The following is a 13,604-nucleotide window of genomic DNA, read 5'->3' as shown; positions in this document are numbered from 1 at the left end:
TCCTGTAATCCTAACACTTTGGGAGGCTGAAGCAGTTGGATCACCTGAGGTCAAGAGTTCGAGACCAGCCTGACCAATATGGCGAAACCCTGTCTCTACTAAAAATACAGAAAAATTAACCAGGAGTAGTGGCGGGCACCTGTAGTTCCAGCTACTTAGGAGGCTGAAGCAAGAGAATCACTTGAACCCAGGCAGCAAAGGTTGCAGTGAGCTGAGATCGCGCCATTGCACTCCAGCCTGGAAGACACAGCGAGACTCTGTCTCAAAAAAAGAAAAAAAAAAAAGAAAAGAAAATAGCAGATTGAAATGGATGTGGCTGAAAACCAAATTAGTATATTAAAAGTCCAAGTTGAGGAATTCTCCCAGCACAAAGATAAAACGATAAAGAAGTGGAAATTATGAGGAAAAAAGATAAGCTGCATGGCAAACTGTCAACAATATCCAATTTCAGAATTACTGGAATTCTAGAACGAGAGAACAAAATAGGGTAAATGGGCACAATAATTAAAGAGATTATAAAAGAAAATATCCTTTAGCTGAAGAAAGCCTTGAGTCTTCCGATGGGAAGGACTCACTAAATTCTTGACAAAAATACTATGAAAAATCCACACATTCGTACACACTCAGACATGCGCAGATTATCTGACCAAATTCAGAATTTTTAAAAGCTGGAGGCATCACGCTACCTGACTTGAAACTATACTACAAGGCTACAGTAACCAAAACAGCCTGGTACTGGTACAAAAACAGATATATAGACAAATGGAACAGAACAGAGGCCTCAGAAATAACAACACACATCTACAACCATCTGATCTTTGACAAACCTGACAAAAATGCGAAATGGGGAAAGGATTCCCTATTTAATAAATGGTGCTGGGAAAACTGGCTAGCTATATGTAGAAAGCTGAAACTGGATCCCTTCCTTACACCTTATACAAAAATTAATTCAAGATGGATTAAAGACTTAAATGTTAGACCAAAAACCATAAAAACACCAGAAGAAAACCTAGGCAATACCATTCAGGACATAGGCATGGGCAAGGACTTCATGACTAAAACACCAAAAGCAATGGCAACAAAAGCCAGAATTGGCAAATGGGATCTAATTAAACTAAAGAGCTTCTGCACAGCAAAAGAAACTACCATTCGAGTAAACAGGCAACCTACAGAACGGGAGAAAGTTTCTGCAATCTACCAATCGTAAAGGGCTAATACCTAGAATCTACAAAAAACTCAAATTTACAAGAAAAAAAAACAAAATACCCCATCAAAAAGTGGGCAAAGGATATGAACAGACACTTCGCAAAAGAAGACAGGTATGCAGCCAACAGACATATGAAAAAATGCTCACTATCACTGGTCATCAAAGAAATGCAAATCAAAACCACAATGAGATACTATCTCACGCCAGTTAGAATGGCGATCATTAAAAAGTAAGGAAATAATAGATGCTGGACAGGATGTGGAGAAACAGGAACGCTTTTACACTGTTGGTGGGAGTGAAAATTAGTTCAACCATTGTGGAAGACAGTGTGGCGATTCCTCAAGGATCTAGAACTAGAATTACCATTTGACCCAGCAATCCCATCACTGGGTATATACCCAAAGGATTATAAATCATGCTACTATAAAGACACATGCACACGTACATTTACTGTGGCACTATTCACAATAGCAAAGACTTGGAACCAACCCAAATGTCCATCAATGATAGACTGGATTAAGGAAATGTAGCATATATACACTATGGAATACTATGCAGCCATAAAAAAGAATGAGTTCATGTCCCTTGCAGGGACATGTATGAAGGTGGAAACCATCATTCTTAGCAAACTATCACAAGGACAGAAAACCAAACACTCATAGGTGGGAACTGAACAATGAGATCACTTGGACACAGGGTGGGGAACATCAGACACTGGGACCTGTCGGGGGATGGAGGGCTGGAAGAGGGATAGCATTAGGAGAAATACCTAATGTAAATGACAAGTTGATGGGTGGAACAAACCAACATGGAACACATATACCTATGTAACAAACCTGCACGTTGTGCACATGTACCCTAGAACTTAAAGTATAATTAAAAAAAAAAAAAGAAAGAAAGAAAATAAAACAAATTTCCAGACAGAAAACAAGCAAGCTAGCTAACTAAAAACAGGCAACCTATTGAGAAAAAGGAGCAGACCAGGATAAGATTTCTTATTTTCAACATCAAATTAAAGAATGAAGCAATATTTTCTAACATTTTAGGGAAAGTGGCATAATCAACGATTTTATACGCAGCCAAACAATTTGTTTGTGTACAGGTGAAAAATATGTACAGATATCCGAGTACTCAGTCCACAATACTATATGGGAAAGAAATATGAAGATATTCTTGACAAATACAAAAATTAGTCAAAATTTAAATTCAAGAAAAATGATGCTATATATGAGACAGTGGCTAACAATGAAATCTGTAAGAATTATCAACATAAAATAAGTATTGATAATGTGGCCTAGGAATTTAATGCTACTGTTAAGAAATGACACTTAGAAAAGGTTAGTATCTTTAAAAATTAATATATCACTTGTAGTTAACATTCCATATATTTTCAACAAAACCTAAAAGGTAGGTAGAGGAGGAACAATGAAAACTGCAATTTGGAGGAAAAACTGAATTTCATTTCATTAATTACTTATGAGATTAAAATACTTTTTTATATGTTTCATAGCTGGCTGCATTTTTTCTTTGTAAACTGCTTATCTGTAAGGATATCAGTGTTTTCTAAATTAGTTCAAGAACTTTTTAACATATTAAAGATATCGGCCAGATGCAGTGACTCACATCTGTAATCCCAGCACTTTGGGAGGTTGTGGTGGGCAGATCGTTTGAGGCCAGGAGTTCAAGACCAGTCTGGCCAACATGGCGAAATCCCATCTCTACTAAAAATAAAAAAATTAGCTGGGCATGGTGGCGCATGACTGTAGTCCCAGCTATTTGGGAGGCTGAAGCACGAGAATCACTTGAACTCAGGAGGCAGAGATTGCCATGAGCAGATATCAAGCTACAGCACTCCAACTTGGGCAACAAAGCAAGCCTCTGTCTCAAAAAAAAAAAATAAGATAACTTTTTTCAATTATATTTGTTATAAATATTTTTCCAGTTTATTCTTGTCCTTTAAACTGTGTGATATTCTCTGATCTGCAGAAGGTAAAAGTTTTATGTATTTAAGTTACACAATCTTTTCCCTTAGAATTTGTGTTGCTTTTAAAAAAAATTAATGTTTTTTATTTTTAGATAATTATAGATTCACCAGCAGTATATAAGAACTAATACAAGCCAGGCACAGTGGCATGCACCTGGAGTCCCAGCTACTCAGGAGGCTGAGGTGGGAGGATCGCCTGAGCCCCAGCATGGGCAACATGGTTAAGACCCTATCCCTTTAAAAAATAATACTAATAGTAATACAGAGATCTCATGTACCCTTTATCCAGTTTCTCCCAAAGGCAACATCTAGCAAAACTGTACTACAATATAACCACCAGGATATTAATATTGATACAGTCAGTATATAGAACATTTTCCATCACCACAAGGATCCCTTATGTTGCCCTTTCATGGCACACTCACTCTTTCCTACTCCTATTCCTCTCTTAACTCCTAGCAACAACTAATCAGTTCTCTATTTCTATAATATTGCCATGTCAATTATAAATGGAATCATATAGTATGTAACCTTTGGGAATTATTTTTCCCCCCACACTCAGCATAATTCTCCGGAAATTCATCTAGGTTGTTGTACATATAGTTCATTCCTTTTTATTGCTGAGTGTATACCACAGTATATATATACCACAGTTTGTTCACCTCCTAAAAGACATTCAGGTTGTTTCCAGTTCTTGGCTATTAAAAGTAACTTGCTATAAATATTCACATGGTGGTGCATGCCTGTAGGCCCAGCTACTGAGGAGGCTGAGGTTGGGGGGTTGCTTGAGCCCAGGAGATCAAACAGTGAGCCATGACCATGTGCCACTGTTCATGGGCAACAGGGCAAGACCCTGAAAAAAAAAAGAGAGAGAGAAAAACAAAAGAAAGAAAAAGGAAAAGAAAAAAAGGAAAAAGGAAAAAGGAAGGAAGGAAGGAAAGAAAAGAAAAGAAAGGAAAAAAGAAAACGAAACTCCAGACCAAGATAATATCATTGGAGAATTCCACATAACTTTTATGGCATAAATAACAGTAACTCTACAGAAACTTTTCCAGAAAACAGAAAAAGGAACACATCCCAATGCATTTTATGAGGCCAGGATTACCCTGAAATCAAAACCAAAGACATTACAGGAAAAGAAAATCACAAACCAATATCCCTCACATATGCAAGACCTATACCTTGGAAACTACCACACATTGCTGAGAGAACTTTTAAAAGATCTAAATAAATGGTGAGATATAACATGTTCATGAACTAGAAGATTCAATATAATTACTGTATTGATTCTTCCAAATTGATTTAATGATTCAAAGCAGTACCAATCAAAATCCCATTAGGCTTTTTCATAAAAACTGACAAACTAACTGTAAATGTATCTGAAATTGTGAAGGAAATAGCCAAAATAATTTTGGAAAAAAAATCTGAACAACTTGAACTACCCAAAATCAAGACTTACTATAAAGACACAGTAATAAGGACCATGTGCTATTGGTACAAGTAGAGACATACAGATCAATGGAACAGAATAGAGTCTAGAACAGACAAGCACATGCATGGTCAACTGGTTTTTCAAGCTAATGTCAAGCTAATTAAATGTAACAAAAGAAGCTGAACAATTGGGTATTTGATATGGAAAAAAATAAACCTCAGTCCTGACACCTCAGACCATCTATAAAGGTTAACTCAAAATAGATCACAGTCCTAAATGTAAAAGCTAAAACCGTAAAATTTCTAGAAAACATGGGAGTTAGGCAAACCTTGGGTTAGGCAAATATTTCTTAAACAGAACATAAAAAATGGGCCTGGCACAGTGGCTCATGCCTGTAATCCCAGCACTTTGGGAGGCCGAAGCAAGCGGATCACAAGGTCGGGAGACTGAGACCATCCTGGCTAACACGGTGAAACCCCATCTCTACTAAAAATACAAAAAAATTAGCCAGGCATGGTGGCAGGCGCCTGTAGTCCCAGCTACTAGGGAGGCTGAGGCAGGAGGATGGTGTGAACCTGGGAGGTGGAGCTTACAGTGAGCCAAGATGGCGCCACTGCACTCAGGCCTGGGGGGCCAGAGCAAGACTCTGTCTCAAAAAAAAAAAAAAGTAAATCATAAAGAAAAAAATGGTAAGTTGGACTTCATCAAAATTTAAAACTTCTACTCTTTGAAAGATGCTGTTAAGAAAATATAAAGGGCCGGGCGCGGTGGCTCAAGCCTGTAATCCCAGCACTTTGGGAGGCCGAGATGGGCGGATCACCAGGTCAGGAGATCGAGACCATCCTGGCTAACACGGTGAAACCCCGTCTCTACTAAAAAATACAAAAAAAAAAAACTAGCCGGGCGAGGTGGCGGGCGCCTGTAGTCCCAGCTACTCGGGAGGCTGAGGCAGGAGAATGGCGTGAACCCGGGAGGCGGAGCTTGCAGTGAGCTGAGATCCGGCCACCGCACTCCAGCCCGGACGACAGAGCAAGACTCCGTCTCAAAAAAAAACAAACAAACAAAAAGAAAATATAAAGGCAAGCTACAGAAAATATTTGCAAAATACAGAAATGACAAATAACTTGTACTCAGAAGATATAAAGAACTCTTGCAACCCAACAAGAACCTAATCAACCCAATTTAAAAATTGGCAAACAATTTGAACAGACACTTCAAAGATATGCAGATGGCAAATAAGCACATGAAAAAATGTTCATCATCATTAGTCATTGGAGAAAGGTAAATTAAAGTCACAATTAAGGTATCATTTTACACTCACTAGAATAGATAAAATTAAAAAGACTAACAAGACCAAGTGTTACCAAGGATGTGGAGTAACTTCAATTGCCATACACTGCTGCTGGGAAGGGAAAAAGAAGAGTTACTTAGGAAAGCAGGTTGACAGTTTCTAATAAAGTTAAACATGTGGTCAGGCATGGTGGCCCATGCCTATAATCCCAGCACTCTGAGGGGCTGAAGCAGCTGGATCACTTGAGGTCAGGAGTTCAAGACCAGCCTGGCCAACATGATGAAACCCTGTCTCTACTAAAAATACAAAAATTAGCCAGGTGTGGTGCCAGGCACCTGTAATCACAGCTACTTGGGAGGCTGAGGCAGGAGAATCACTTGAACCCAGGAGGCAGAGGTTGCAGCAAGCTGAGATTGCTCTGCTGCACTCCAGCCTGGGTGACCAAGTGAGACTGTCTTGAAAAACAACAACAAAAAACGTTAAATATACAATTACCTTAAACCCAGAAATCTCACTCCTAGGTATAGACCCAAAAGAAATACAAATATATGTTCAAACAAAGACTCATATGCAGAAGTTTATAGCTGCTTGAGTCATAAGAGTGCAAAGGTAGGAATAACCCAAACGTTCCTCAACTGGTGAATGGACAAATTATGGTATAAGCAAATAACTGACTACTACTCAGCAAGAGAAAAAGTATGGATACACTCAATAACAAACATGAACGTCAAAAGTATTACGCTAAATCAAAGAAGCCAATGAGCATATGCAGTATAATCCACTTACACAGAAAAGGCAAAACGAAAGGTACAGAAAGCACTTCAGTTGTTGCCAGGGGCAGGAGAAGGGCGTTAGCTACCAAGAAGGGGGAGCTTTCCGGGGTGATGGAAATGTCCTTTATCCAAATTATGGTGTGATCATACAAACTCTATACATTTGTCAAAACTCACCCAACTGTACATTTAAAACTGGTTAATATTCCTGTTTATATATTATACCTCAATAATGAAGCTCATTTTTAAAAAATCTGTACGATCTCTTTTCTGGGCTGACAGCTAATAAAAAAATGAGAAGACACTGTTTACCTTCCCAGTCCTCCATGTAAGGAGCCTCCTCAGCTTCTTTCTCTGGAGAAAATCTGTCAATGAATTTTCCTTCTTTCATGACCCTGGTGATTTCTCGGAGCTGATGCAGCAACCGTTTCTCTTGGTCAGAAGTCACAGTCTGTGTTCTGCTTAGAAATATCAGACAATCCAACCATTTAGTGGTAAATACTCCTAGGCAATAGAATAAGCATCACTATGGTCTGTCTGGATACTGGAATAGAAAGTGCAATTGCAGCAGATAATTATTCTAGGAATTGATCCTCCAACTGCATAGCTGGGAACTAGAGATGTTAGTCCAATGTTTTGATTTTATAAATGGGAAAACTAAAGCCCAGAATAAAGTGATTGCCCAAGGTCCCGAAATTAGTTATTGTCAATACTAGGACCAGACCCCAGATGTCTCAGCTTTCAGTTCAGTGTTTTTTCAGTGTATCTCAATGCCCTGATTCTCAATCGCCTAACAATTTCACTGTTACTCACACTACTCCATTTACTACAAGCCACTTTTCTCTGAAGCAAGGTCATCAAAGGAAAATGTTCTAGGCCATTAGCATCAACCAGGAAAATTTATGCTACTAGAAATCACCAGGCTTAATTTACTTGTGCAGGTACAAGGATAGATTCTAAAATTTCAGAGGTGGGTAATTTTGAAAACTCAATCATCTAGACTAGAGAAATTGGGGAAACTGGGGTCCACAGAGGAGAAATATTGTTTCTAATTCATACTGCCACTTAATGGAAGCACTATAACTAAAACCATCCAGGCTTCTGATCACATTCTGTGCAATTCTTGAAGCACAGTGCTCAAGTTCCACATTTTGGAAAACCTGGTTTGAATCCCAACTTAGTTGTGTGGCTCTGGCAAATATCTGCAAAAATAACATGAGACTCAAGGATAACAGTATGATTATTTTCTTTTAGAGGAAAGCACTGCATCACACTGTTAGGCAAACAAGGTCCTACTTAGAAGACTGATAACTATCTGCTTTGAGACCAGTTTTATCTAGCAGCAGGATTTAATGGAGGCTACTTATTCTCCTCTTAAAACCCAAACACAAGTTAATACAACACTTACAAAGGAAAAATGATGTACTCTGTACTAGCCTGTGGAGATGGTCATCTATTTTTCTAACAGCCAGTTCTGAGCCTGCACTCATTTCTATGCTCAGTCTAACTTTAGCCTTAATGACTAATAAGGAAAATGAAAACAGTATTTCTCCTTTCAACATGAAGATAGTAACTGAGGAAAATGAAGAGCCAACATTACCAGAGACCTCAGTGAAAGGAAAAACGAAAACACCATGAGTTCCACTTCTTCCACACCAAGTAGCTTCAAAGCCATGAACTACTAAAGATGCCTATCTGTTCCACATTCAGCTAAAATCCTATACTTACAGGGCCTCTGACAGCTCTATTCTTCCCATCAGTACAGGAGTCCTGACTCTCCAAAACTGCTCATCTGTCCCACATAACCCTTATTTCTTACTGTTAAAACAACCCACTTTCTGTGAGGCTTCTGGGGCCGACTAGAAGAGCTTACCTGCCTATCACAAACTCTTGTCTCTTCAGGTGGCACATGTTACTTTTCCAGACTGTACACAGGGCATTCTGATCTTCAATGAACGAAACAGTCTTAATTCTGTTTCCTAAGTCATGGGAAATCAGAAGCCCTTATCCTAAAAGAGGATGGGGTAGACTAGAGGAAGCAGAACAGACAAGAGCTTTCCCAGAGAACTCCAAACCAAAGCATCCTCATTTCACTCTAAACAAGTATACCTTTATTGTCCATATCTGGCATTATGCATTAATCATGGTCTACTTTATGATATATTCTGAATTTATTGCAATGAATATTTTCATGGATTCCTTATCATCTCAACTTGGTTTGATACTCCTAGAGGGCAGTAATAATTAAGTTGACAACAGTATAGGCACAATGCCATGATCACTATTAAAAGCTCAATAATTATGTGTTAGTTTGATTGATCCCCATTTCCTTACCATCCACTATTTTCTTCCACCTCCCTGAATTCTGGATTCCATTCTATCATTTTACCAAAAGTTGCAAAAACTTTTACCCTAAGTGATTTTCACTTTACTAAGTCCAAGGGTCTTTTTCTCACATTTCATTCTTCTTGACTTCTCTATACTATAGACCATCCTCTGCTTGAAACCTCCTCCTCCCTTAGCTATTGAGACATTTGTATTCCTCCCACTTCTTTAACCATTCCTTTTATCTATGACCCTGGCTCACTTTTCTTCCACCCACCTCCCAAAACAATTCTCCCAAGACTCAATCCTAGGACTCTCATTTCTCCATTCTTATAATCATGCCCTCAGGAAGCTGACCCAGTATCACAGATTAGACCATCACCTCTACAGGAAAGATGTCCTAATGCTACTATTAATCTTGACTTTTCACACAAATTCCCATCTCACAACTCCAGTAATTTCCTGGGCACTTCCACTTGGAGGCCTTGCGACTATGTTAAAGTTAATCTTAAATTCACCTCCTGAAACCAGGTCCCAGTTGGCTCAGAATCGTGAGCAACTCCATGAACAGGAAGACCAGAAGAGGCTGAGTATGGAAGATTCTAAGATGACAGAAAAATAAAAGGTCACAGTTGGGAAATAGCCTCACGAGAATTTTGAATTCTGTAAGCCCAGCAGAATCATCAAGTTCCAAATGCAAGAGTTAAGCACAGAGAATTAAACAGATGTTAATAACACCATTCATGGTTAGAACAGAACTCAGATCAGTAAAAGATTTCAGGATACTGCAGCAGAGTCTGATATGCCTCAAAGATCTGGTGATCTTACCTTTCTCCATGGAGATTTTCTCCATCTCTCACTCCCAGCCAATGACTTCCAAACCTGAGCCCTTTGCTCTGACCTCAAGAACCAAATTTCCTATTGCTGTTTCATATTACACATGGATGTTCTGATGGCATCTCAGACATACTCAGTGTTGAACTTACGATCTCAACTCCAAAGCCTTATGTACTTTCCCTTCTTTTATATTTTATCTTGGTTAATGCCATAATCTTCCTTCCAGTTTGGCTGTAAATCTCCAATGCATCTCTATTTATTTATTCTTCTTCATTGCTCTTATCTGGTTAGTGGTTTTCTTTTGGGGAACCAACTCATCTTCCATTCACAGTGCAAAGGTTAGCATGAGCCATGCATCCCCGACCTCTCCTTCAAGGGTGGCCATGTGACCCACAGCTAATCATCACATTCCATCCCCTTGGCTGCAGGGATTGATTCAGGGATAGATATAGGACCCAAGTTGAGCCAACTTTACTTTTGGACCTTGAACACAGTGAAGCCTGAACTGAATACTTTGACATTAAATTCATCCTGGCAACAGTCCATGAGGAGACTGTCCCTTTGTTCCTGCTCCCTAAATGCCCAAAGCTGCTCTGGTTACCATCCTTCCTGAAACCTGGATGTTCAGTTGTTCCTTTGACATTATGAGCCACCCCATATTCTTCCAATAAATTCTGCCTCCTCGTACTTCAAACTTTTTGCTAGCCAGAGTTGGCTGCTTGCAACCAAGAAACCTGATACAGCCTGTGATTTTTTTTCTTCCATTAGGTGCCCTTAACTTGGCCCCACTTTTCCACTCTCACTGGTCTATTTATTACCATTTGCTGAAACCTTTTCAATAATGTTCCAGCATACAGTCACTCTATATATTACTATAAGAGTTATTTTTCTAAAGCATAGCAAATCGTGGTATTTCTCCTCAAAAGCCTTCAGAGTCAAAATAAGCGTGTGTTGTCGGGGGAGAGAGGAGCTAGGCAAATGAAAAAGTATATGCCAAGTCCAGAGGCAAAAACATACAGGTATTTTAGAGGAACAGCAAGTGGTCAGTGTGGCTGGACCACAGAGAGAGTGATGAAGAAAGATAAAGTAAGAGAGGTACAAAAGGCCAGGTCACTCAGGACCATGTAAGCTATGTTAAAGATTCTGTGCTTTTTCAAAATCAAAAGGGACCTGTTGAAGGATTAAAACAAAAGAGATAATCCATCTGTTTGGAAAACAGAAAGAAAACTGAAAGGTGGCAAAATTAGAGAAACCACATGAGATAGCTATGACCTATGTCAAAAACAGGTATTCATTCACTCACTCATGCACTCACTCACTCATTCTTTCTTCTACTTCATCTGATATTTTTTTGGAGCCTTTTATGTGCCTGTGCTAAGCTCTACAGCTAAGAAAGATAATCCCTGACTTCACAGAGCCTACAGTCTTTTGCAGGAAGACAGGCTTATTAATTAAATAGAAATGACAAGACATGGTGATTAATGAGATATGGGAAGTAAAATAAAAGGTGAATCAAGGATAACATCTAATTTCTGCTTTGGGCAACCAAGTGGATGGTGAAGCCATTTGCTGAGATGGAAATTAAAGGTAGAGTAGGTTCACTTGGGGGATAGATGATTAATTCCATCTTGGACATTCATTCATTCAACAGATTATTTATCATGTGAGGAGGATAAAGGTAGGTATCTATGAGATATGTCCAGTGGGCTCTGCATATAGAGGTCAGGAATTGAAGTAAAGGACCTCAACAGAGAATGGTCATGATTTCCTCTTCTACCACAAAAGCATACAAATGCTTGTATCAAAAGTGAATAGGGGCCAGGCACGGTGGCTCACAACTGTAATCTCAGCACTTTGGGAGGCCAAGGTGGGCAGATCACCTGAGATCAGGAATTCGAATTGAGCCTGGCCAACATGGTGAACAAGCTTGCCTCTACTAAAAATACAAAAATTAGCCAGGTGTGGTGGTATGTGCCTGTAGTCCCAGCTACTTCGGAGGCTGAAGCACGAGAATCACTTGAACCTGGGAGGTGGAGGTTGCAGTGACCTGAGATCGCACCACAGCACTGCAGCCTGGGTGACAAAGAGAGACTCTGTCCCAAAAAAAAAAAAAAAAGAATAGGTATTCTAATTCAATAAGTCTTTACTTAGTACCTACTAGACAAACACACTGAACAAAATAGGCTAAGTCTAGCCTCAAAGAGTTTACATTCCAGGAATTCATGGCAAAAATCTGTAGCCCCACGCATGCACTCAACATGCCCATCAGGGCACTTTGCTGCCAGAGGGTGCACCGTCCCTGCTTTTTTCATGGTCTGCTTGACCATACCATGCTTCTAGCAGGTAAATTGTTACAACTGGGCATGCTATTCCAGGAAGGTATACAGCCTGTGATTTTTTCTTTTCTTCCATTAGGTCCCCTTAATTTATCCCCACTTTTCCACTCTCACTGGCCTATTTCTTACCATTTGTTGAAACCTTTTCAATAACCTTCTAGCATGTAGTCACTCTATGTATTACTATAAGAGTTATTTTTCTAAAGCACAGCAAATCATGACATTTCTCCTCAAAAGCCTTCACAGTCAAAATAAGTGTGTGTTGTGGGGGAAGAGAGGACCGAAGTCATTAGGACAGAAATCAGGACACCTCACTTCTGATTCCTAGATCCTTTCCTTAGTCTTTGTGTCCTTGAGATGAACACTGTGCTTAATATCAGACAAAACATGGCACAAGACTGACATTCTAGGATGTTTCATTATTCAAATATGTGTACAGACCTACATCCCTCACAAGTAAAAGCTTTCTGAAAAGTTTTATTAGATAATATCAAAAACTTCCCCCATATTTCTGTTCTTAAGCATTAATGTAAAGTTTCAGAAAGTTTCAGAAGCTGCAGAGTTTTCAAATTGTAAGCCAACATCCTGCAGTTATGGAATATTATATAAAAGGACCTAAGAGGCTGCAAATGAATGTGTCTTCTGCCTTACCCCCAGAAACCCAGAGATGTGATACAATTTTGATCTGACAGAACAAATACTGGAATATTTTGGGCTTTTCTAATAATCATAGGAGCACAGACTTGTAAAGGAACAAATGCCACAGAAACTGAGGTTAAAGGACACAAACTATAAGTATAAAAGGGAAAACATGTAGAAACATGGTGCTACGGTTTGAATATTTGTCTCCTCCTATACTCATGTTGAAACTTAACTGCCATTGCAACAGTATTAAGAGGTGGGGCCTTTATGAAGTGATTAGGACATGAGAGCAGAGCCCTCATGAACAGATTAATGCCATTATCTCAGTGGGTTCATTATCCCAAGATGGGCTGTTATAAAGTGGGGCTGGCCTCTGGTGCCTCCCTCTTTTGCATGTGCTTGCTTGCCCTTCTGCCTTTCCATCATACGATGATGCAGCAAGAAGACCCTCACCAGATACCTCCTGTAAACCTTGGACTTCACAGCCTCCAGAACCGTGAGCTAAATAAACCTCCATTCTTTATAAATTACACAGTCTGTGGCATTCAGTTATACCAACAGAAAACATACAAACATATGGGCTGCTTAGCCCTTACAGTTTTTAGGGCATAAGTCCCATAGGGCCTACCTGTAAGGATAAAAGATGTTGGATTAAGGAGTGTCAGAGAGAAAAATCACATCTTAGAACTAAAAAATGAGAGATGTGGTAAAGAGCCAGAAGCCATGCTCTCTCCAGTGGGAAGACAGTTGCTCCCCAGTTCCAAAGAGGCAGGGTGG

General features: G+C 39.4%; 1 protein-coding gene across 9 annotated transcripts in view; it reads right to left on the bottom strand.

Annotated features, from left to right (window-relative positions):
• RIC3 (RIC3 acetylcholine receptor chaperone) overlaps positions 1-13,604 on the bottom strand; it is a 56,887-nt gene that overhangs the window by 12,618 nt on the left and 30,665 nt on the right. For 5 of the 9 annotated variants that reach the window (XR_004436081.1, XR_004436080.1, XR_004436083.1 and 2 more), the window contains one exon: positions 7,000-7,148. The exons of 1 other annotated variant lie outside the window; for it this stretch is intronic. Coding sequence is in view for 2 of the 8 variants with exons in the window: in XM_033206692.1 (XP_033062583.1) it covers positions 7,000-7,148 (149 nt within the window). In the remaining 6 variants the exon portion in view is untranslated. The remainder of the gene's footprint in view (positions 1-6,999; positions 7,149-13,604) is intronic. 3 more of the 9 variants (XR_004436082.1, XR_004436084.1, XM_033206693.1) reach the window with 1 other exon arrangement.

This window comes from Trachypithecus francoisi, unplaced genomic scaffold, assembly GCF_009764315.1.
Source record: "Trachypithecus francoisi isolate TF-2019V2 unplaced genomic scaffold, Tfra_2.0 Lachesis_group8, whole genome shotgun sequence".
Taxonomy (NCBI): Eukaryota; Metazoa; Chordata; class Mammalia; order Primates; family Cercopithecidae; genus Trachypithecus; species Trachypithecus francoisi.
This window is presented reverse-complemented; position numbering and strand designations above follow the sequence as displayed.